The sequence below is a fragment of the Cibotium barometz genome, chromosome 14 (genome assembly GCF_041138505.1).
Source record: "Cibotium barometz isolate CiBa-2024 chromosome 14, ASM4113850v1, whole genome shotgun sequence".
Taxonomy (NCBI): Eukaryota; Viridiplantae; Streptophyta; class Polypodiopsida; order Cyatheales; family Cibotiaceae; genus Cibotium; species Cibotium barometz.
The window spans coordinates 46,124,106-46,150,871 of NC_141059.1; the positions used below are offsets into that span (position 1 = coordinate 46,124,106).

General features: G+C 43.4%; 1 protein-coding gene across 3 annotated transcripts in view; it reads left to right on the plus strand.

Annotated features, from left to right (window-relative positions):
* The window catches only part of LOC147632086 (endonuclease III homolog 1, chloroplastic-like), a 95,405-nt gene extending 75,061 nt beyond the window's left edge, over positions 1–20,344 (plus strand). For all 3 annotated transcript variants that reach the window (XM_086808664.1, XM_086808663.1, XM_086808665.1), the window contains one exon: positions 19,847–20,344. In XM_086808664.1, coding sequence (XP_086664790.1) covers positions 19,847–19,984 — 138 coding nt within the window. In that variant the 3' untranslated portion in view covers positions 19,985–20,344. The remainder of the gene's footprint in view (positions 1–19,846) is intronic.
* Positions 20,345–26,766: the final 6,422 nt, after the last annotated feature.

The following is a 26,766-nucleotide window of genomic DNA, read 5'->3' on the forward strand; positions in this document are numbered from 1 at the left end:
TGGCATTCTTGAGTATAGAGTTATACTTATCTTGCATAGCATGCATCCAATGATCATCATCCTGTGCTTCCTCAAAGAAAACAGGTTCCTTCTCATTACATAAAGTAGAAATGAGAACATGATCCACATGCATTTAACTGCCTTATTATCAAGCTTACTGCGTTGTTGCTCAGGCACAAGAGCATAAGCAAGATAACCAAAAACACGCAAATGAGTCACAGAAGGCTTCCTACCATGCCAAGCTTCATAAGGAGTTTTAGATTGCAAGGCCTTGGTAGGGCATTTGTTCAACACATAGTTTGTGCACGTAGTTGCCTCTAACTTAAAACCATGAGGTAAATCTTGGGCTTTCACCATACATCATGCCATCTCAATGAGAGACCTGTTCTTTCTCTCAGCCACACCATTTTGTTGAGGTGTGTATGGCACTGTATATTGATGCCTTATGTCTTTTTTAGCCATATATGCATGAAATTCCTTGGACATATACTCCCTCTCTCGATCTGAACGAAGGGTGCCAACTTTACATTCACATGCATTTTTAGCCATGGATACAAAGTGCCTAAAGCACATGAAAACCTCTGACTTCTGCTTTAATGGATACACCCAGCTATATCTGGAGTAATTATCAATAAAAGTGACGAAGTAGAGATATCCCCCAATAGATGGTGTCCTCATAGGCCCACATACATCACTATGTATAAGCTGTAATTTCTTAACAATCTCTCACAGATGCATCCTTTGGAAATGATGCCTGATGCATTTTACCAAGAATACACCCCTCACATGAATGTCTAGTAAGGGTCTCAAGAGTTGGCAAATCAGACACCATATCATGTCTCTAAAGGTGTAACAAACTGCCATAATTCAAATGGTCAAATCGTACAGGCTATAATTCTGCATCACTCATAGCACGAGTCGTAGAGATTGAGTAAGCATCATGGTGCAACTTCTCAAATACATCCATCTTGTATAGGCCATGAAACAAGATACCTGAGGCAATGATAGAATAACCATCATTTCTATCCTGAACTCTACAGCTGTCATCCACAAATTTCACCATCAAGCCCGACAAGGCTAAGGCTGAAACTTACAGTAAGTTCTTCTTAATGCTTGGCACATATAAAACTTTAGAAAGAGTAAATGCGCTCCCATTTGCAGCAATGAGCACAACTCTACCAACTCCGTTGACAGGATTAAGGAACCATTTGCACATGTGACGGTTCCTGCACTTGGGACGGATTCTAGGGATGAGAATAATTTTTTTTGTGAAGTAATGTGCTTACTAGCACCACTGTCAAAGTACCAAGCATCCGATTCTGCCACTGACATGCATACATCATGAAGAGAAGCATCATAACTGCAATGTACAGTCTATGGTCAATCATCTTGAGCAAAACTTACAGATTCCTTCTCTCTGCACGTGGTGCAGATGTATCAGCCACAATCATACCCGATTCTTTTTTTTTCTCTCCTTCTCTAGCTTTTTCTTGCACTAATTTATGTAGTGCCTTGGTTTCTTGCAATAGTGACACTTGTCCTTCTTTTTAGGCTTATCACCTTTCACTACCTCCTTACCTGAGGATTCTGATTTTCGCTCATAGCCACCATGCGAAGAAGCTTTACCTTTGTCTTTCTGATTGGCAACAAAAGCTTGGTCACCAACTCGCATAACAGATCTGTTTTGCCTAGACTGCTCTTCTTGCAAGAGTACTAAAACCAGCTCATCAAATGTAAGGGTATTTGGATTTCCCTTCATCATGAGTCTAAGGGTAGAGGCAAAACTCTGATAAGAATCCAGCAATGCATTGAGAACTGTGGGCACCAATGTACTATTAGGATAACCAAGATAAAAATGATCCAATGGTTGAAAATAACTCTACCAAGAAGCGTCCCTTCAAAGTTAGAGACTATGATCTCACTCCGGAGCAGAAAAAGCAATATATGAGCGAGGGAAAAAGCTTTACTTGTGGTAGCACTAAGCATATTGCAAATGCATGCCCAAACAAGAGGAAGCGTGATAATGCGAATGCATCAAAGCCCAATGTGCATATGGTTAAAGATGTGCAGGGCAACACTTCACATGATAGCAAAGACAAGGTTGTATGTAAAGCTTGGGGACAACTCAAGGATCAGCCCACTTTATTCATGTTTGATGATTGTGTAACTGAGAACTTCATATCTACACAAATGGCAGCTGCTTTAGGTATTGAAGTCAAGGACATGGGTCCTCAAATTGAAGCAAGGGCTGCCTTTGTTGGTAGAGAAGTGCAGGTTATGTCTATTATTGGCAAGTTGCACATACACATTCAAGGCTATGTAGATCATGAGGATTTTCTTGTAGCGTCTTTGAGTGATTATAATGTATTGCTTGGAAAGCCTTGGCACACATGCATTGATCCCTGCAAGCCTTACAAGACCAACAGGATCACCTTCATGCATAAAGGCCGAGAGCATGTAATTAATGCTGGTGAAGAGGGTGATATCATTCCCCTTGTATCTCATGTACAAATTGGGAAAGTAATGAAAAAGAGTGTTTTTGCGTGCTTGATTTTTGTACGGGATCATGTTGAGGAAAATAATGTACATATAAACACTCTTAGTAATGATAGGTTGAAATTCTTGCAAGAGTACAATGATTGTTTCGCTGATGAGTTACCAAATGAGTTGCCACCCATACGACGAGAAGATCATCGCATTGATCTTGTGCCGGGTAGCTCACCACCTAATAGGCCAGCCTATCGTGTAAGTGCATCCCAAAAAGAGGAGATCATGAAGCAAGTAAATGAGCTTCTTGAGAAGGGTTTGGTTCAGCCAAGCTCTTCTCCATATTGTTCGTCCGTCCTCTTGGTTCAAAAGAAGGATGGATCCTTTCGTATGTGTGGATTATAGAGCTTTGAATAAGCTCACCTTCAAGAATCGGTTTCTGATTCCACGCATAGATGACATCCTTGACAAGTTGGATGGATCAGCATGCTTTAGCCGAATTGATCTCAAGAGCGGGTATCATCAAGTGCGTGTAGTGCCTGAGGATGTACATAAAACTGCTTTCAGGACAACATTTGGGCTTTATAAGTATCTTGTTATGCCTTTTGGTCTTATGAATGCTCCAGCTACATTCATGGTGGATCGCATATTCCGTGGGTACAGGAAATTTAAAGGTGTCTTCTTTGATGACATCCTAGTCTTCTTGAAGACCGAAGAAGAGCATAGAGCTCATTTGGCTGTTGTTTTTGAAGAACTCCGTAAGCATAAACTCTTTATAAATGCAAAGAAGAGTGAGTTCTTCTTGTCAGAGATACATTATCTTGGGCATATTATGTCCAAGATGGAGTACGGATGGATCCTGCAAAGATTGATGCAATTCGGAATTAGCTCGAATTGAGATTGGTGTTGGGGGGGATGTTACCATTTGGCCACCCAATTGGTCCACCTGTGCTTTCTCATCATGTATGTACATTGGATTGGCATCCATGGCAGTTGTATATGCCGGGGATTGATAACACTCATGTGGTACTGTGGAATTGGCTTTCCGTTGGGACTTGTGCCTCTATGTACATGCTTGGAGCACGTCTATTTTGGTATAGTCTCATGTACGAGGATTGTTCATACCAATACTACATTGCATAGCATCTTTATGTGCTTGCTTTTGCAATTGAAATTGCATGCTGTTTTCATGCTTGCTTGACCAATGTGTAGTTTCAGGTAAGGGGACACCCGCCCATGAACCGTGCATGTGAAACTGTCTGCAGACATGGTTATGTGACATGTGACAAGTAGTAATTATTGGTCATAAACCTAGCCTTAGGAATTAGCACTAATTTATAAGTGAGTGTGTACACACTTCATTAAGTTTTGGACGAGCAAAACTCACTTACAAATTATGACCAGCCTTGTATTTGCACACATTGATGTCCTGAGGTGGACAAACCCAATGCCCACTGCCCAGACCTTATCCCCTTTGTACAAAGGGAGCAACCAGCCATGTGTCCGTTCTAGCTTGCACCACAACTCACCTACCTGACACCTAGAGTAGACAACTCACCATCTCACTCTTCCCTCTCTCTCTAGAAGTAGGTGCCTCCTTCGTGAAGCCTCTTTGGCTGTATTTTCTGCACTTTCTCTTTCCCAACTCCATATCCAAGCTTTCTAGGGTGTTTTCCAAGCTTCCAAGAGTGTTTCCAAGTGCTGTACACACTCCCACACACTCCCAATGAAGACTGAAATTCAGCAAAACAACTCTTATTTTTGCTATAATTTCTGGTCTTTTTGTTGAAAACCTTAATTTCAGCCTTCCTTTCCCTTTATCCTCTTGAAGACTTTTGTGGCGAAGGATTGCGACAAATCGAAGATTTCAACACTCCAAATGCTTCCATCACGAAAACTTCCTATCATCGACTCTACTTGCAATTTGTAAGCTTTTATGCTTAAATATGGAAGCAAGTAGCAGGAGGGAAGAACCGGCCTCCAAGATCACATACCCTGTGTAGTGTTCTCTTATCCTACGTGCTCTCTTGTAGATTGTTCTACCATGTGTTGGTGGAACAATAGAGAGCAGATGGTAGCGGACATGGACACTTGAGAGGATAGTGTGAGTTGCAAGTCTACACCGACAACCACATTGTTTGCAATACTGTTTTTATATGCATTGGTATGGAAATCTAGTCAAAACTGTCCCTAACATCATGCCACCCGTTTTGACATCATGCCAGCCATTTTGGGACTGTGAGCCCACAAGGGTGGGGAGGGGGGTGGATTAAGTGGTGTTGGGAAACTAGCTTGGGTTGATTCATGGATGATGGAAGAGAATTGTGATGTGAGGGGGGAGATGGGCAATGTGAAATCAAGATTTGAGGTGGTCCTTATAGACAAGGTCAAGGTTGTGGTGAAAATGAATGCGGGTGAAAGTGGAGATCAAGGATTGAGGGATGAATTGCAAGAATGTGCAAGAGATGGTGAAAGTGGGATACTTGTGGTCACTGGTCATTGTAGTCATTTATATGGTAGTGACGTGTGGACGTAGGCTAATAATGGGCCGGGGCACTTTTTCTCTCTTTGGGAGATTTTTTTTCCTGAGCATGTGTACAGTCTTATGAGTGAGTGTGTAAGCGACCTTATCATGTCACTTCACTTGTATACACTTCACTCATTCTCATCAATCTACTTTAAGTGTTGTGCTTCTATGCATCTCTGCTTACTTGCTGAATCTTTGTGTGTTACTATCTTTGTCTCTGCTCCAACAATTTGTATCAAAGCAAGCTGCCAGGCATGCCCCTGGGCCTCCCAATCTGTCTACATAATCAGAGACCGCATCAATGTACAGTCCAAAGAGGGTGGGCGATAGCGGGCATCCCTGCTTCACCCCTATCGTGCTGGTCACCCTATCAGATAGTCCGCCGCCTGGAGCTCGGACTCTGCCTGTCACAAACTCATACAAAGCATATATCCCCCACTGCATATCCTCAGGTACCTCAATGTCATGCAATCTGTGCATAAGCCTGGCACGTGGTACGGTATCGAAGGCTTTGCGGAAGTCCACAAAGCAGCAGTATATCCTTCTCTTATGTGCCCTGCCCTCTTCAATAAGTGCCCGAAGTGTCAGTTTGTGATCCAAGGTATCTCCTGAAGCCAACCTGTCCATGTGCTCGATGACCATGCCTCTCTGCACATCGGCTCAGTCCGACTCCAATATAGAGCCATATAATTTGGCCAAGTAATGACCAATCATGATCGTCCTGTAGTTGCCTGGCACCATGGGGTCCCCACTCTTAAAGATAGGTACAATGATATGCTCTGTCCAGCTTGTCGGGAAACCCTCACAAATGGCACGATTAAACACATGTACGATGAGCGGAGCCAAAGTGTCTCGTGCATATGAGAAGTGCTCTCCAACTAGCCCATCATGATCTTGTGCCTTTCCATTCTGTAACCTGTCTATCGCATCTAGCACCATCCGCATAGTAAAAAAGGTGCTGCTAGCCGGTCTAGCTCCTAATGGAGGGGGGGTGGGGAGCTGTCCTAGTGCATCATATAGCTCTCTAGCATAGCCATGCCTCAGGTGCAGTAATCGGAGTACCAGGCTGTCTCTCCAGAAAGATCTTCCATGCCCTCTTGTTGTCCTTCCCCAGGAAGAGTTGGTAGATCTCCTCCTCTAGCTTAGCCAGATAGGCTCGTTTCTTCCTCCGCACAAGGCACCGAAAGATCATCCTAGCCTGTCTATGCGTGTGAGACCCAATGGCAATCTCACGCTGTAGCTGTGCTCGTGTCTCACAACACTCATCATCATACCAACTGTTCTGTGGGGCAGTGCTGCGGGGGTGGGTGGAAGGGATAATAGTGCAGGGAAACGCATATGAGGCGGATGCATGTAGTACACCTGCCAATCCTCTCGTGATCTCGTCCAGAGGGCTATGCGGGTCTAAAGCGAACAAGCCATGAGATACTGCATCTCGATAAACCCCAACTGTCTCACGTGTAAACTGATATCTCAGGTACCTAGGTAGATGAGTGGTTGGCCCATCTCTCGGGGATCTACCTACTAGTGTGAAACTCAGGTATGCATGATCGGCTGCTATGCCAATGGGCCTACTGGAAATCGTGAAACCCCGCACATCAGGTATCAATGAAGGAGATCCCATCAAGTAGTCCACTATGCTCGCTCCCCCTTTAGAGTTCTAGTGTGTGAGAGCATCTGATCCTTGCCATCTCGATAAGCCATTGTATATGACCAACCCATGTGCACTCCCGAGTGTGAGAAAATGCCTGCCATAATCTGTAATCTCCCCCTCATCCTGTGCTGATCTCTGTAACCCTACATCCTCTGCCGTGATCTCCCAGTACATAGCCTCTTGAGTATCATACAACTCTGTCTGCTCTGTGTCTGTACGTGCATTAAAGTCTCCCAATAGTAATATGTCTCCCATGCTGGCAATCCTCATGATATCATCATATAGTGGTATATAGGGCGACTCTCCTGATGGTGCAAACCTGGAGTGGGCTGGGGGAAAGTAGCATACCGCCACATATATAGCTCGCGGAGCCCCTCTCTGCATATTCGGACCCACATGTACCTCGCATCTGCATCTCTATGTACCACATGTATTTTTCACGAAGCTCCTCCCTGTAAAGTATTGCCACTCCTCCAGATCCTCTGGTACCTCCCACTGTGCGTGGCTGAGGGCAGAAAACTGATTCCCATCTATAACCCTGGACGTCAGGAAGCCTCTTGTTTGTGCACTGATGGATCTCCGTATACATAGCAATATCACTGTGTCTGAAAGTATCCTCAAAGTATCCTGCATCTGTTCTAAGAGCCCCGTTGCAATTCCACACCGTAAATCGCAAGGTCCCATGGACCGCGCACCGTCAAGCGGGCCTCCTCTCCGTAATGATGACTCGGCCATCTGTGCATACCGCCCATTTCTCCTCTTTCCTTGCCTCAAGCACACGCGGCATGTGTTTCTTCCAGTGTGCTATTTGTGCCGGTGTAAGGTCCTCATCCAAATAAATCTTTTCCCCCTTAAGGGCCATCCTTTTGGAGAGGAAGGCCTTCTTCTTCTCCAAGTCACCAAACCTGATGATCAATATCTTCGCCCTGGTTTCATCTCTGCCTACTGGCCATGCTCCGGTAATGGGTACATTAGTGGCTCCAATTTTTGTTGCAAGAGCTTTTGCATCCTCTTGGGGATTTCCCTTATCTTCCCACCCAACTACACGTACATGTAAGGCACGTGCCCGTCTCTTGGCTTCCTCTTCCAATGTAGCTGTTATGGCCCTGTGAAAATGGAACAGCACAAGTGTGGGCGTGGTGGTTGCTGAGTCAAAATATTAAATGATTCACATGTGGGGTGCCCGGACAGAGATAATGATGTGTGGACATCCCTAGGTGTGAAGGGGGGAACTAGAACATTAATATTTTAATGTTATATGTGTGGTTGCCCCTAGGCCTTAGTGGCCCCTAGGGAACTTTAATTATTATTAAAGTTGGGGCCCTAGGACAAGTTTGGAGAGGGGGCAACTCCACTTTTGGAGTGCATGCCTCTCTCTCTTGACTCTCTCTCTTGCTTTTGGGAGACATGTGTGCAATCTCAATCGTGGAGAAGAGGAGAAGAAAACGGGGGAAGCTGGTCGACTGTTTTTGTTTTTGGGATTTTTCTGCTGTTTACTGTGCAGACCTGTCCGTACAGTCCACGTGTACAAGTCTACGACTGCTACAGGACAGGCGGCTGTCTTCTCTGTTGCATGCTTTGCTGGTACAGGCGGCGTAGACAGGGGTTTGAGCAGGTACAGGCGGCGCTGTGGGTGCTGCTGAGGTGGTACTGCTTGTACAACTGTACGGATCACAGGTACAGTTACCTGAACGACTGCTGACAGGTGGCTGTACTGCAGGTACAGAACTGTACCATCAGGTACAGTCGGGTACAGCAGGAGCAGGCACACCAGTACACTCAGGCGACAGCAGAACTGTCCGTACAGTTCTGTACGGACAGATTCAGACAGGTGTGCAGAGGCTGTACGGACTGGTACAGTGCAGATTTTAAGGTCTGTACAGTCAAGTACAGTACTGAAGTGGATGCAGAGAGGAAGGTACAGACAGGTACACCCACACGTGTGAAGCAAAGTTGTTGAAACAAGTGTGCAAGTACAGATTGGTACAATCACTTCTTCCGGTGCAGATCCACGAGCTGATTTTGGTAAGCTCTGAATTTGTTCATCTATCTCTCTTTCCATTGGCTTATGTCTGTTGCAAATTTGTGCTATCTGGCCCCTTGTGAGAGGAGGGGTATGGCAGATTGAAAAGGGTGGAAACAGAGAGATTGGACAGTGAATGTATGCCAGATGTATGTTCAAGGTTGTCCTGCTGAATAGTCTTGGCTGATCAGAGGGAAGCACAGAGTGTTGCTTTGAGACACAGATCTGTGTGTGAATCCTCTGTGCTAAGAGGTATTGTGGGCTGCCAGATTGGCCATATAGGTGTATTCTCTTGGCTGGTTTTGTTGTACGCAGCCTTTCATATTTTTGGAATTGAATAAAGAAATACCGCAAGGGGCGCCAAGCTTTGGGGCCAACAGGTGTCGTTCTATTTTCAAATTTGGGGTACTCTAGCTCCAAACTATTTTGTTTTCATATCTAGACTACAAGTGGAAGGGTGACTGCTAGTCCACCGCACTTTGGTTTCTACCAGAGGCCGGTTTCAAGGTTCCGTTGCTGGGACCAATCATCAACTTTCTAAAGGGGGTGAGCTCGTGGTTGACTCGAGGAAAGTCATCGCTAAAAAATTCAGCAACATGTCTGATACAGAAGATGAGTACTTCTATCATGAAGAGGAAGAGCAAGACACCTCTCCTTAGAGAGATGTATCTGAGGATATTCTTGGAGGAGAACAGGCTGCAGATGTTGAGCAATATGAGGATGTAACACAGCTAGAAGATGTACTTGGTAAAGAGGATGATGATGCTCGGTTTAAAGATCGTTTGGCTGGTGTTATGGATGTGTTTATGCAGCTCACACAAAGTGAGAAGTTTGCTGAATTTATGAGATCCCGTACAGAGCCCGAAAAGAAGAAGAAGAAGGTGCGATCTAAGTACCTTCCTCAGGGTCATAGTGGTGCCATCCCACAGGATCCATCTTTTGGACAGTTTCCGAACATGCAACATGTTTATGGTGCAAACTCTCAGAGTTCCTTCTTTGGACAGCCATCCATTCCTCAGCAGAATATGCATCCAAGTTATTTTGGTGGTGGCTGTGTGTTCCAATCCATGACTGGGGGATACCCTCAGGGAGGCATGGGTATGCCAGGGCCTTCTGGAGCAAATTTTCAGCCTGGTATATAGGGGAATATGTATGGTGGTATGCAGTCCGGTATGCAAGGAAATATGTTTGGGGGCATGCAACCTAGAATGCAAGCAAATATGTATGGTGGCATGCAACCAGGTATGCATAACAGAATGTTTGGAAACATGGCTGGAATGTATGGCATGCCAGGTGTGGGAATGGGAAATGTTTGGAAACATGGCTGGAATGTATGGCATGCCAGGTGTGGGATGGGCATGAATGTTGGGGGCAGCAATCTTGCGAAGCCACTTCCATATGATAATCTAACGCCTATGGGTAAGGCGAAAGATTATAAGGAAGGGGGAACTGCAGTGAAGTTTGATACATTCAGTGGAGCCAAAGATAAATTGAAAGCACTTACCTTTTTACAGCAGTTTGATGCTGATTTTTCTGGTGGGAATTACACAGAGTCCTCTAAGGTGAGGAAAGCTGCCAAGCACCCACTACTTGGGTACAATTTAAACAGGTCTTCTCTTCCATATGGCTCACATCTACATTTGAGGTGGATGTTATGACCGCATGGCACAAGTTGGATGCTTCAAAATGTGAAAATTTGGAAGATTATAACAAGAAGTTTCGTGAAGCTTTACTCCCAGTGACTTCTTACCGCGCAGTGCCATTGTCTAAGTAGGTAGAGAAGTATTGTTGTGGGCTGCCCAAAGAGGTGCGTGGCTATTGTATCAAGACTCGAGTAATGAACATGTCACAGATGATAGAGAATGCTATGACAGCTAATGCGTTACTCACTGGAGGATCATCTGGGTTTAAAGGAAGTAAGAACTCGAGCAAGAAAGCTGAAAAATCTGGGCATGCTTCGTGTGATGCTAAAGGGTCTTCAGAGACGCGGTATAAGAAGTTGCCAATGCCCAAGAGAACTTCTGAGGAAAGACAGGCTTTGAGAGATGCTCAGAAATGTTTTTATTATACTGAAGAGGGGCATATGTCATTTAATTGTCCCAAAAGAAAGTCCCAAAAGGACTCTGACAATAAAGGAGAGCCCAAGTCAAAGAAACCAAAACCTTCTACAGGGTTAGTTCCTGATCTTGTTGGGGAACAGCCAGGTGGTGAAGAAACAAAGTTGTGCAGGGCATGGGGCAAAGTGAGAGATCAGAATGCCTTGATGTTCTTTGACACAGGCGCTAGAGCCAACTTCATTTCACGAGATTTGGCTGGCCGATTGGTGATTCATGCAGAGGAGATGGGGCCGTTACATGAGGCTGACATGGCTTGTCCAGGGTATGCAGAACCCGTTACTCCTATCATTGGGAAGCTCCGGCTTCATTTGCAGGGTTATGTGGACAGCGAAGAGTTCCTTATCATGCCACTTGATGGCTGTGATGTTTTGTTGGGTATGCCATGGTGCCACAGAGTACATGCGGTGGTGGATACATACAATAGAATCACTCTGACTCATAGAGGGAAAGAACATGTTTGTTGTATCCGCTTCGGCAATTTCATCAGTAATGAAAAAGCATCTTTCCACGTACTTGATTTATGTAAAGGATGCACAAGATGATGAGTCTAAGTCTAATTTGTCTATGTTAGATAAGGACAGGACTGATTTCCTATGTGGGTTCCAAGATTGTTTTTTCGAGTCATTACCAGGAGAACTTCCTCCTGAGAGGCCAGAAGATCATGCCATTGATCTAATTCCTGGTAGTACTCCACCAAATAGACCGCCATACCGTGTTAGTGCAGCCCAACAGGAAGAGATTATGAGTCAGGTGCAGGAGCTTTTGAATAAAGGGTTGATACAGCCTAGCTCATCACCCTTTTGCTCACCTGTACTCTTAGTGCAAAAGAAGGATGGTTCTTGGTGCATGTGTATTGATTACAGGGCACTGAACAAGAACACCATCAAGAATCGATTCCCCATACCGAGGATCGATGACATTTTGGACCGCTTACAGGGCTCCACAGTCTTTAGTCGTATTGACTTGAAAAGCGGGTATCATCAGATACGAATTAGACCCGAGGATGTGCATAAGACAGCATTCCGAACCACGTTTGGGTTGTATGAGTTCTTGGTTATGTCCTTTGGTTTGACAAATGCACCTACCACATTTATCAGAATGATGGACAGGATTTTCAGGCCTCATAGAGCGTTTGTGGGCACATTCTTTGATGATATGATTGTGCATTCACAAACTGAGAAAGAGCATAGAAGGCATTTGGCCATTGTGTTTGCAGAACTCAGAAACCATAGGTTGGTTGTTAATGGCAAGAAGAGTGATTTCTTATTGCCAGAGATACATTTCTTGGGGCATATTGTGTCTGAGCATGGAGTCCGTATGGATCCAGCAAAGGTGGAAGCAATTCTTAATTGGCCAGATTTGAGGACCGTGCATGATGTACGCAGTTTTCTAGGATTGTGCTCCTATTACAGGCAATACATACGGTACTTTGCTGAAATTGCTTCGCCTCTTCATGCCTTGACAAAGAAGGCAACTCCGTTTAGATGGGCTGATCGGGAAATTACAGCATTCAAAAAGCTCAAAGAAAAGCTTACTTCGGATCCAGTATTGGTGTTACCGGACCTCCGAAAGGCTTTTGTTGTCCAGTGTGATGCATGCGGAAGTAGCATTGGGGCAGTTCTCATGCAAGAGGGACATGTGATAGCCTATGAGAGTAGAATATTGCAAGATGCCGAGAAGCATTTACAGGTTTATGAGAAAGAGATGTTGGCTGATATTCACGCTCTTTCTACATGGAAACACTACTTGCTTGGGGCTGATTTCACTGTGTAGACAGATCATCAGACCTTGCGTTATTTTCTCACGCAGACTAAGCTTTCAGAGAAGTATATGCGTTGGGCAAACTTTTTGTCTATGTTTCACTTCCAGATTGTGCATGTGGAAGGCAAAAAGAATGTAGTGGCAGATGCTTTGTCACGCAAGCCACAGGTCTCTGCAGTTTCACTTGCTTATCATCATGAGCTTGATGAAATGAAAGAATGCCCATGATGAGGATTTTGAAAAGTTGTATGATCAGATGTCTGAGGGTCAGCGGCATGATCACTATACTCTCAGGGATGGATTTTTATTGATGCATGGCAGACTGTGTGTTACCAGGCCATTGCGACTCAAGGTTATGATTGAAAGTCATGCTCCACCGTATGGAGGTCATAGAGGTATTGACGCCACAGTAAAAGCAGTGAAGACTTTCTTTTATTGGCCAACCTTGAGAAGAGATGTTGACGCCTTTGTGAGGCAATGCATCGTATGTCAAAAGGTAAAGTTTGACCGTCAAAAGACACCAGGGTTACTACAGCCTTTACCTATTCCAGATAGACCTTGGGAGAGCATTGCCATGGATTTTATATTTGATCTTCCACGGACACAAACGGGCAATGATGGCATTTGGACTATCATATGCAGGTTCAATAAGCAGGCTCATTTCATTCCCGTACGTAAGACGATCAAAGTGGATCATATGGTGAAGTTGTTCATGGCGAACATCTTCAAGTATCATGGCTTGCCTACATCTATCATTAGTGACCGTGATCCATGGATGACGAGTTTCTTCTGGAGAGAGTTGTTTGACAACATGGGTACAACTCTCAAGTTTTCATCGTCATTTCATCCACAAACAGATGGTCAGTCAGAAGAGGCTAACTCTACAGTGTTGGATCTTCTTAAGTGTTATGTGTCAGAGCACAAGCAACAATGGGAAAAGTATCTTCCTTTGGTGGAGTTTGCATATAACAACACTGTACATACCTCGACAGGCAAGGCGCCTTTTGAGATTGTGGAAGGAGGGAAGAAGGTACCACCCATTTTGCATACAAAGGATAAGATCTTTGAGGCTGATCAGTATGTGGAAAACATGGATGAAGCTTATCGAAGAGTTAAGTTGGCACTCCAGAAAACTCAGCAGAAGCAAAAGAAAGCCGCAGACCGCCCGTCACAGACGTGCTTTAGAGTTTGCATTGGGTGATTGGGTTCTTTTGCGCTTTGAAAAGGCTAGACTCAAGAAGATGAAGGGTAAAGAGCACTTATTTCCTAAGTTGAGCATGCGTTATTATGGGCCTTTTCAGGTATTGGAAAAGATTGGTGAGGTAGCCTATCGTTTGAAGCTACCAAATCACTGGAGGATTCACAATGCTTTTCACATGAGTCTCCTTAGACCTTTCCGTGGGGATGTGCCTGAGGATGTATCAGATGAGGCTCAGCCGGAAGTTGAGGAACTTGATGAGGTTCTTATTCCAGAGCAGATACTAGCACATAAGGAAAGAAAGGTACGAGGTAAAGTTTCCCATCGCTATCTTGTGAAGTTCAAGAACTATATGCGAAGTGGATGGAGGAAGGTGACTTAACAGATTCACCTCAGGTTTTGCAGCTTTATCTCGATGCCTTTAGAGCCGACTCTTGTTGTGGCTCATTCAAGTTCAGCAGAGCATGGGTCTGGAGCATTACGTGATGCTCAAGAGGGGGGTAGCACCTCCACTCCCTTGATATAGACAGGCTCAGATGACATCTAGAGGTCGCTTGGTGCAGTTTTTATTTCACCCGAAGGTACTAATGGCTGACAGTACATCTGTTTATGGGACTTCTATGATATATGTGTACTAGTCACATGGGATGTTGTGGTTGTGTATGGTTCACAGTGGTATACAACTTGGACTACTACTACGCCATTGGTTTGCAGTGAATGTTGATACATGTGCATGGCTTAGAGAGATTGGGACGCTGATCTTGCTATATTGTATATTTCACTTTGGATATTTTGCTGTATCACCTGAATGCAATCGAGGACGCTTGCCATTTTTCAAGAGGGGGGTATGTTATGGCCCTGTGAAAATGGAACAACACAAGTGTGGGCATGGTGGTTGCTGAGTCAAAATATTAAATGATTCACATGTGGGGTGCCCGGACAGAGATAATGATGTGTGGACATCCCTAGGTGTGAAGGGGGGAACTAGAACATTAATATTTTAATGTTATATGTGTGGTTGCCCCTAGGCCTTAGTGGCCCCTAGGGAACTTTAATTATTATTAAAGTTGGGGCCCTAGGACAAGTTTGGAGAGGGGACAACTCCACTTTTGGAGTGCATGCCTCTCTCTCTTCACTCTCTCTCTTGCTTTTGGGAGATATGCGTGCAATCTCAATCGTGGAGAAGAGGAGAAGAAAACGGGGGAAGCTGGTGTTTTTGTTTTTGGGATTTTGTTGCTGTTTACTGTGCAGACCTGCCCGTACAGTCCACGTGTACAAGTCTACGACTGCTGCAGGACAGGCGGCTGTCTTCTCTGCTGCATGCTTTGCTGGTACAGGCGGCGTAGACAAGGGTTTGAGCAGGTACAGGCGGCGCTGAGGGTGCTGCTGAGGTTGTACTGCTTGTACAACTGTACGGACAGCAGGTACAGTTACCTGTACGACTGCTGCTGACAGGTGGCTGTACTGCATGTACAGAACTGTACCATCAGGTACAGTCGGGTATAGCAGGAGCAAGCGCACCAGTACACTCAGGCGACAGCAGAACTGTCCGTACAGTTCTGTACGAACAGATTCATACAGGTGTGCAGAGGCTGTACGGACTGGTACAGTGCAGATTTTAAGGTCTGTACAGTCAAGTACAGTACTGAAGTGGATGCAGAGAGGAAGGTACAGACAAGTACACCCACACGTGTGAAGCAAAGTTGTTGAAACAAGTGTGCAAGTACAGATTGGTACAATCACTTCTTCCGGTGCAGATCCACGAGCTGATTTTGGTAAGCTCTGAATTTGTTCATCTATCTCTCTTTCCATTGGCTTATGTCTGTTGTTGCAGATTTGTGCTATCTGGCCCCTTGTGAGAGGAGGGGTATGGCAGATTGAAAAGGGTGGAAACAGAGAGATTGGATAGTGAATGTATGCTTGTGCTGAGATGTGGAATCATGTGCATGAGATATGCCAGATGTATGTTCAAGGTTGTCCTGCTGAATAGTCTTGGCTGATCAGAGGGAAGCACAGAGTGTTGCTTTGAGACACAGATCTGTGTGTGTGAATCCTCTGTGCTAAGAGGTATTGTGGGCTGCCAGATTGGCCATACAGGTGTATTCTCTTGGCTGGTTTTGTTGTACTCAGCCTTTCATATTTTTGGAATTGAATAAAGAAATACCGCAAGGGGCGCCAAGCTTTGGGGCCAACAGGTGTCGTTCTATTTTCAGATTTGGGTTACTCTAGCTCCAATCTATTTTGTTTTCATATCTAGACTACAAGTGGAAGCGTGACTGCTAGTCCACCGCACTTTGGTTTCTACCAGAGGCCGGTTTCAGTAGCATTCATCACCTCTACTTTATTGACTGGTGTATCCTTCTGTTTTTTTAGTACTTCAATCCATGGGTTGACTTCCTCAATTTGTTTCTTTGTGGCACTGGCAATTTCAGCCCATGAATGCATTTCCTTCTCACCTGCAACCACTTTTGCCTTGCATGATTCCAAAGTGTTTTGCATTTCTGTGATGTCTTTTTCGCGATCAGCCATACATGTCTTCCTTCATACGATGCAACTGTTGTGCCAATCTCTCGAAGCATGTCATCCTTCCATTTCTGCATCTCTTTTTTCATTTCTGTGTGCATCAAGGCTTGGGCTAATTCCATCTCAACCCTTACTTGGGCTTGCATTTCTCCCTTCAATTGGACATATATCTCTTCCTTCAACGTTTCGTATATCACTTTCCTTTGGGCATGCATCTGCTCAGTCCATTCCTTTTCAAGCTCCTGTAGCATGGTGTTCATCTCTGTCCTTATGTGAAGCTGTAGCTCCTCATAAAGGGCCTCGTCTTGTCGGGCCATCTTCGTAATCCTTCGTGAGCCAGGGGACATGATTCCTTCCATCAATCTTCTGCGGTAGGCATTTGGTGCCTTCATGGGGGTGTGAAAGGTCGTCTCACCATCCTGTTCTCCCTCTAGGGGTTGAGACATGTTTTCCCCTACTAGTTGCTACCTTGGGGGCCTGAGCAAGGGTGGGTGGGAAAAGCGGCCAAAACTGAGAACTGGAACTAGCAATACTGTGTTGTTGCAGCAGTAGGCGGAAATTCTCTGTAAAACGTGTATTGATCTTCCTCTTTTCTCTTCCACACACACATATATATATATACATGTATATATATTTACATATAGATATATTAATGAACCCTCATATTACTAGGAGAATTCTTAAGGTTTGAGATCTAGATAAGAGAAGATAAGAACCCAAGCTACTCACATGGAGGGCTCATGTCGACACCTCCCTTTATGAAAGTAAAATTGGATCCTAATGGTGGATAAATTGTTGAGTGAATGAAGGAACTATCACATAGACTCTAAAGTGAGACAAATCATTCAAATTCCACCCAAAGTTTGCAAATTGATGAAGGAAATCGAACAAAAGACAAGTTGTAAGGATCAAAGCACACCAATGACACAATGATTAATAATGAAGATAAATCTAATTGTTATTAAGTAATGGTAACCCTAGTTAAGACTGTGTCTTTGTTTCTAAAAAGTTCTCATTTTTTAATGTAGGTTGTATCCTATCCTTGGAAAGATTCTCTTATCGTACTTGAACATAACAAATATGTTCGATAAGTCTAGGTAAAGTAAATAAGGTCCTCTACTTTAAGTATCATGGATGTGTACATGCCTCACAGTGCCCGAGTGCAGTGCCCGAGTGGCAATTGGCCAGCTCAGAGTGTCATCACACCAGCTTGAGATTGCGGCAGGTAAGGCAACACGGATCCACAGAAGAGCAGAGAGGATATGCAGACTATGCCAGGAGGAGGTTGAGAGTGAGGAACATTATGTATGCAGATGCAGAGCAAATAGTGTCATTAGAGAGAGATACACCACCATCTTCAATGGACATCCCTCACTCCGCCAGATGATGGAGTCCGCAGACCAGCGTAGATTTGGCCAGTTCTTGTTAGAGAGACGCGCCACGGAGACACTGATACGGACTCATACCACAGGGAGAGGTGGGCGACAGCTCCAGCTCACTGATTTCTTCCAGAGATCTATCCCAGTGCCTACCTTGACACAGGAGGGGGTTACACTTCAGCGCGCTGTGGACCTCCGAGCCAGACAGAGACTGAGAGCACCAGGCTACCAGACTCCCAGACTACATCAGAGGGAGATCACAGAGATACGGGCTCGACATCAGCACCATATCCAGGAGCGGCTAGCTCACTTACACACACCCGGAGATCATGCTTCAAGGTATTTTTTCCTCACCATCGCCTATGTATCACATATTACACCCCCATTATGGTACTAGTTGGAGCTAGACAGATTTGCATTGCATTCTTGTATACCCTATGCATATAGGTTGCATATTGAGCCTCTAGCAGTAGTGCTCCATCCATCACACCATCCCCAGGTACACATATGAGTCTACCACCTCTACCTGTCCTCCTGCTAGTGTGAAGATGGCCTGTCGTCGAACCGGCCCTGAGGTGTGGAAAATCATGGCCTTGGTTTTCCCAAGGTTCACTGTAAGCCCCCTCTGTGTGCAGAAGTCATCGAGTGCATGGAGATGGTACTGTAGTCCCATCCGCGACTCAGAGACCAGAATAATATCATCCGCATATAGCATAATGTGGACTGAAGTACTTGAGATGTCTGCCCCATTCCCACCACCGTGACCAATGAAGTCAGCCACCTCATCGATGTATAGCCCAAATAGTGTAGGAGAGAGTGGGCATCCTTGCTTCACACCTATGGTGCTAGCAATAACATCAGATAGCCCCCCGGGGCATCGTATGCGCCCGAGGACCTGCTCATATAAAAGCATAGATGCCCCAAACCGTCTCTGATGGGATCCCCAATGACTGTAGGCGCTGGAAGAGTCTCTCTCGTGGCACCGTGTCAAATGCTTTGCGGAAATCCACAAAGCAGCAGTATAATCTCTTCTCCCGCGCCCTAGCCTGGTCAATCAGACATCTCAGAGTGAATATATGGTCAATAGTGGAGAAAGCTCGTTAGAATCCAGCCTGCCCTGGTGCTCGCAGTCCCTCCTTCTCTGCATATGAGCTCAACTCTGCCTCGAGCACTATGCCATAAAGTTTGGCCAATGTATGACCAATCATGATAGTCTTGTAGTTGTTGGGGTCTAGCATGTCTCCTGCTTTGTGGAGAGGCACGATGGTAAGGCGGGACTTATGTGGCTGTGGTATGGGCGGCTGCTGAGGGATATGGTAGAGGCTCTTTGGATATGTGTGCCATGTGTGTGGGTCCTCAATCGGGGTACGAGGGCGAGGCTCTCTCATCCTGCGCCATGCAGTGGCTGCATCTCTGCTCATGAGTAGGTGGTATATATCCCAGTACTGTGCCTCCTCATATGCACGCCTCCTACGGTGTGTGAGGGTCCTCATCTGTCAGCTCACTTGTCTCTGTGTAATGGTCCCCGGTGCTCTCTGGGCACGGAGAGAGAGAGAGAGAGAGAGAGAGAGATTTATTAATGTTGCAAAAGACCAAATAGGCCAAAGTTTGACTACATGTCGGACACCCCATGTAAGGGAATTGGTGTCCAATACACCCGCATAAAATGATAGTGTAAATGTAATCAAATGGAAAACGATACATAGATACTGGATGGCCAAAATCCCTGGGGGGCTGTGGTGTTCTTGAAACACGTCTGGAATCTGCATTTGTCAACCACTGATCTGCTCTGTAATCTCACTCGTGACAATGTGCCAAAGACTTCTAGGGAGTAGTCTGATGACGAGAGGCAACTGATGACAGTGCAGGATTGGATGTGGGAGACTTGAGCTGTGGATGAGACTGGATAGGGTCCCAATTAGTGCCCAAAGGATATCTGAAATCTGTTCTCTGTTGTCCTCTGGCCCACATCAGTAAGCCTGGCTTGTTGATGTCGGGATACAGCCTGCTGCTGTGAGGCGGCTAGGAGGGTATGCCAAATGGGGACAACTGCTCGTTGGACCTGTACATCCTCATACTGGGTCAAAAAAAAGTAGTTAGTGTGTGTGTGTGTGTGTGTGTGTCTGAGAGAGAGAGAGAGAGAGAGAGAGAGAGAGAGATGACAACTGCTTGTGCAGGTCGGATTTGGGCAGACAATATGTACACCATTACGACCCCGTTGCGGTGAGTGTCTCCTCAATACTCAATGCCCTGCTGCTTTCAAAGAAGTTGGGAGTCCAACAAAGTCCTTATCACCACAAAAAGGTAAAAGGTAATGATGGTGTGGTTTGAGAGTTGTAACTTTGGGGTAGCCAAATTTTTCAAGTGTAGAAATTTTGTAGCGAACTCCTCCACTTTTTGAACTTTGAAGCTGAACCCATGTAGAAATGGAAGTAAAGTATGACCCTTACATTGTTCTATAAGCACACAGTAAAAGAGTACCTGTGTTGGGTGGCCTTTGGTCACCGACGTTAATACCTCTCTCTCTCTCTCTCTAAGGGAGGAGGTAATTGTTTCTTGACGGAACGCTTGACGGAACGCAAGGCTTTCTATGCACGATGCTGAGACAACAGGAGTCTTTCTTTGCAGTATTAGAAATTCAGCTCCATGATTTCGTTTCAGTTAAGCTTATTTCCTATACGTGTTTCAGACTTCAAAACTGTGATTATTTTAGTGAACATCTCTTGAGCATGAAACTTCTTATGTCACAAGCAGCTGTGCCATAGTGAGTGATTTGTTGGTGGGAATTAGATTACCCTCTTGGTAGCACATGATTTGTTGGGGTGGGAATCAAATTGCACTGTTGGCTCTTAAGCCATGATGGCAAAGGACATGTAAGTTTCAATGTTTATCCATGTCCATTATGCTATGCAGTATTGTTATTTTCTATTTGAAATGATGTGATTGCCAAGTCAATTATGCTCTCAAGTTCCTTTCGTTAGTCCACTAAGTCTTGTCAGAACAAGATAAAATTATGGGATGTAGTTTAATGTCACATTGCCCCTTAATCGTTGATGGTGGTTCAGGCATGTAAATAATGCAATGGATATTGCATTGGGCTAAGGCATGGGCATGCCATAGCACATTACCTGGCTATACATGATGGGATGCGTACGATTTCTGAGCAAAAAGTTTTGAGCAAAAGACTGATTCCCGGAGAGACATATGTAGCTTCCATGCATAACCACACATGAAGCATTGACTAGCATAGGAATACTTTAAACCATATTGAAGAAACACACATAGCTACCATGCATAAACGCCCAACATCACTACTCCACACTTTTTCTTTTCTCTATTTAATCAATAATAGATGGCATGTATCTTTTGAATATTTAATTTGTAAATTTTAAGCTGCCATCTTTAATTGATCAAAAAAAGACTTCCAAAGACGATTGTCTAGATAGTTCAACTCATTATTAAAGTGATATTTATAGGTTACATGTCCCAAAAAAGGGGGAAATTTGATCACTAAATCAACCAAATAAGTAATAGGAATAAGGTTCCTAAGCTACTCAACAAACTGAGTATCAGGGATATCACAATGGTATTCTCAAAACAACCTATACAGCAACATTACATAGAGTGTAATTTGAAACCTATCTATCCCTATGCTAACAGAGACTCTCTAGAGTCCATGTACAAAATGTGAATTCTAATCACAAAAATGACCAATGAGAAGTACAAAAAAGGAAGGCTTCTAAGCTACATAACAAACTACATATTATCAAGGATATCAAAATTGCATCCTCATAACAGCCTAACACACAACAACAAAATATAAAATTGTCATATGCATAGATGGAAGTGGCTATAGATAATATACGTGTACCAAACCAATATGGTGCATCAAGAATACTTGGGGGATTGTCATCATTATTATTAATAAACCATTGAAATCCATTCACTTTCTTACAAATAAGATCTATACCACACAGACAAGAATTAATCAAGAAGGTTTCCCACATACACCACAAATCAAATAAAAACTCCATTTGATGATTGACTTCCTAAAAGCAAAATTAAGTGAGATAGAAGGCAAAAGATAAACCTCTCACCTTTGGTTAAATGAAGAGAGTTGTTTTGTTAACTCCACGTATTTTATGGGTGGAGATACAACCTTCATTGTCTCAACCAAAGGCTCTAACAATGTGTGTATAGTATTTCACTAATGTTGGCAGCAATGATCATGCAACATAATCTAATCATTACCAATACTAGACTTCTCCCCTTGTTGAAGTAATCTATAGATGCATCAGGCAGAGCCTAGGACATCCACACCTCTTTCCCCAATTTTGTCAATGAAAGGATGATCTCCTATTGGTGGTAAACAATAAGAAGTCTTCTCAAACATGTTGTTATGGAAACTTGAGAAAGCTTTTCAAGGGTTACCTTTGTAGCAAGATACTTAAAAGGAAATATCCACAAAATGTCAAACCATTATTTTCCATATGTAGGATTAACAATGGAAATAAACTATAAACACAACCATTAAAAACGTATATTATGTTGAGCGTGTCATAATGCAGTGGTAAGGTTGGAGATTGAGAGTCCCAAGAATGGTTTGTGTAAGAGGATATCAAACCCTCTTGCCACCATTAGCTTCCTTCTACCTCTTTTAATACTTTTTCTCTCTTCTTCTATAAATCCCTCCTCAAAAAGTTGACTCTTATAAGTACATAGAGTATTGTATTTGAATACTTCCTCTAAGCTTTCCATCCATGATGGTGTGTGAGTTCATTTCGACACAAAGAACATATTGCTTGAGAGGAATGACCAAACATAATCATTTCCTATCTCTATTTTCAATTCAATCCAATGTCTACCACATTTTAGCACAAAGTCGTCATCAATTTCTTTAGTGTCTCCATCAAGCATAATCACAAACAATATAAAGGCCTCCTGAGTGGCCATAGCTTTTGAGAGCTTACTAATGTGGATAGAAGTGGATTAAGCTACTCATACTTGCATAATGAAAGTATACAAAAAATGATTAAGCTAATGAAAAGATAACAACAATGCAAGAGGTTAGATTTAATACATGCATTTTGCATTAGATTGGGTGCCTTTAAATAGTGTATGTCATCATTAGCACCTTAAAATATTAATATATTACCTAACCTAGCCCTAATATGGCCCCCATGATTGCAGCTTCTTCCACCTCCCTTGATTCAAGGCTCATTTGATGCTCATTTTTGAATTTTACACACCCACTAGCTCACTTGTTCTCTAGGGGTCTCTTTTTTACCTTGGTTGATACTTATACACATACATCATGACCCATTTGTCCCCTTCTCTACCTCCTTCCTTGCCACTTTTCTCTTTCTTCACCGAGGAGATCTTTCTTCTTTATGTAACTTTCTGCATAGAATATGCTTTATGTAACTTTATGCAATGCAAGTTATGTAATGCAAGTGTTTTTTTAAGGCTCATTTTATGTAATGCAAGTGTTTTTTAAAGTGTTTTTTTTAAAACCACACCATACACTACATGAGAGACAATTTGAGAGAAAGACACTAGAGGCATGATAATATTAAACCACAAAGTGAAACTTCCTTTGTTGAGATCAAAGACACGTGGAAATCGCATAAACCAATTCACAAAGTGTTTACAACAATGACAAAGTGCAATGTTTTAGTTTTTTGTGTGTTAATCAACTTCATTAATTTCACTACATTCACTACTATGTGTCTTATACCACTCATAGTCTCAACTATCATAATTACGAGTACATGGCCTCCTTAATGCTTGAAAAGTATTTCTCTAGGCATGGCATGTCATTGTCATTGCGATGAAAATCTTCCACCCAAGAGGTTTTGCAAGCAAAACATAAACCCATGAGTTTTCAATGAAAATCTTCCACCCATGTGTTAAGGCACACATGGAGGTTTCATTGGTGAAACCTCTAGTTATGAGAACATTTTGATGATAGAAGAAGAAAAGTGATAGCAATAACCATCGACCTACTTTAATTGTTTAACCTAATTTAAGTGTTTCATCAATTGCATGGTTGAGACCAATATTAGTGCTTCCTTTGAGTTGCATGGTTGAGACCAATGTTAGTGTTATTCCTTTGAGTTGCATGAACATGAAATGATTTTCATGCAATTTTGTTCACTAAGATCCCACCCCCATACCCTCTCTAAAACCTCTTCCTCCCTACCTCTTCCAAACCTCTTCCTCCCTGCCTCTTCAAGCCTCTTCCCAACCTCTTGGAAATCATGAACCAAGAAGTGGGCTAGTCCCTATACTTAGAGAAGACATGAGGAGGAAAATTGCTCTCATAGAAAAGTGATTTGTGAAGTAAAAGGTAGGATAGAATTATAGGCAAAGCAAACTAATTTGATTTTTGCAAATTCAAATTGAGCTTCAAACGAGGTATTTGAAGGGCTAATCAATCATGAGGGGTTATCCAAGGATGGAGAGGTGAAGGAAAATGTGGGAGGTGTATCCTTGAGGGGTTTCTACATTTTGTTTCCTTCCTCTTGCACAAGAGACCAGGAGGAAAAAAAACCCTTAAGCCCTTGCTACAGGAACATGTTATCTTACCCTTACAGCCCCTAAAAACCCCCTTGCTATGAGGTGGTCAAGCTCTTATATTATATATGATTGTTTGTTGATCATTTGATTTCTCAATTATTAAACTTGTGGGTTCATGTGCAAAGATTGTGGGCAAATCAACAAAGTCCCAGGGTCAAACAAACCAAAATTATTTAATAAATTTGGGCAAAAGAATTGCCCCTTGATGCTCCTTTGACCGAAAGAGTATCTATCTATCTGGATGAGAGTGAATCAAATCATCCAAAGCCCTTTTATCAACTAAGTTTATGATTAACATGCCCTTGCTATACTCAAATGAGTCTTCATGTTTGTTTTGAATCCTCTAAGAGGTGAACTAGTGAAGGATCCATGGAAAAACCTTTTGAAAGAGATCTTGATCCAAAGTATTACGTTGCCTCACCCACTAAATCTAATAGTATCCTAATCTATTCCAAACGTACATACTTATGAGCTAAATATGTAATTGAAATTTGGCATAATGCACTGCCGATATCTGTTCAATCACCAGTTTCTTTAGCCTTTCACCATCCAGGCTTGCCAGTTCTCGAAGGTTCTCGTTCCCATTTTCCTAACGATTCTAAATGGCCCTATCCATCTCATCTTCAGCTTTCCTGGGTGAGGTCCCATTCTTGATGAGAATAGCAGGACTTTGTCTCTTCCTCAAAGATTTTTAACTTTGTGTTTCTATCCACCTAGATCTTTTTTCTTTTCTGCATGATCTCAATTGTCCACATGCTATGTAGTCTCTTTTCATCCAGTTAAAGGAGTTTCTCGATTCTATGCACTTCTGACTCTTCCGGAGAGAGTATGTTTGCCACGGCTATCCTGAGGCTTTGTGTGAGGAACTCCACGGGCACTATTGCTTCCAGTCCATACACCATGCTGAATGGCGTAAGTCCCGTTGCATTCTTGTAAGGTGTTCTGAATGCCCATAATGCCGAATACAACTTTGTGTCTCAATCGGTCGTGTTTTCATTTACCATCTTGACTAGAATTCCTTTCAGGATTCTGTTGGTGGATTCTGCTTGACCATTCGCATGCGGGTAGTAGACTATTGATTTCTTATGTATGATCATGTGTTGCTCTGTCAGCTTCTTAATTACTTCATTGAGGAAGTGGCTCCCTTGATCGCTGACTATCTATATCGGGCATCCAAACCATGATAGTTTTGTACAAAAACTTTGCCACTGAGACGAATGCCTTACAGTCTTTCAAAGCCTTAGCTTCTACCCACGTCGTGCTGTAATATATAGCCACCAATATGTATATGTTCCATGTTCTCTGAGTTGCTGGCTTGAATGGACCTACAAAGTCTAGACCCCATTTTTGGAACAGCTCAAGTGGTAATATCAGGGTGTGAGGCATTCTGTCTGTATCATTTGGTTGCCCTAACCTTTGGCACATGTCACATTCTTTTGCGAACCCGCAGGCATCTTTCAATGATGTCGGCCACCACAATCCTGCTTGAAACACTTTTCCCCCCATGACCTCTCCAGAAAAGTAGCCTCCACTTATCCCTTGATGTGCTGCCAGCATAGCTTGTTTTGTTCCTGCTTAGGGACACACCTTCTCAAAATCTGGTCAATGCCCATCTTGTACAGTTGTCCTGCCACACCACCATGAACGACTTGCTCCGAAGAGTCAACTTTTTTCTGTGATCTCTAGACATATACTCTCTGGAAAAGACAAGTCGGAGAGGAACTGCAACATCTCATCATACCACATTGGTCTCTCTCCATCTATGATGAAGAGGTGAGCGTCTGGGAAGTCATCCTCCACCCCATCTAAGTTTTTCCTAACTCTAGTTTCTAGATAGGAAATCTGCCACCACTGCATGTTTGTTTCTTGGGGTGTGCTTGAACTTAAACTCCAGTTTGGACAGGAAATCTGATCGTTTGTTTTCTCGGGTGTGCTTGATGGTGAACTTAGACTCTTGTAACCATAGCATCCACTTGGCTAGCTTTCTTGCCAATTCTAGTTTGTTTACTAGGTACAAGAGTGCTTTGTGGTCCACATGAAATTCAAAAAAATTACCTAACAAATAATGCTTGAATTTTTTGATCGAGTAGATCATCCCCAGTGATTTCTTTTCTGTGGTGGAATAGTTCCTCTCTGGCTTTGATAGTCTTCTACTTGCATAATAGACCTGGCAAAACCAGCCTTCATGTAACTCCTACAACATTTCCAATGGTAAAATCAGAAGCATCCATGAATACATAGAACACCAAATCAAAATCCGGCTGTTGTAGAATTGGTGTTGATGACAATATCCGCTTTAGATTTTGGAATGTCTCCTGGTGCAAGCTCCTGGGACAGATATATTTGTTAAATTTGCAGCAATGTGATGAGCTATGGTGGATCAAATGCTAGAATCAACATCATTAACAAAGAGATTAGACGATAATTAAGATGTAATTAGTGAGCAATTAACTGATAGCTTAATGTAGGCATGGATAATCAAAAACTAGCAAATTCTCATTAGGCCAATGCCTCAATT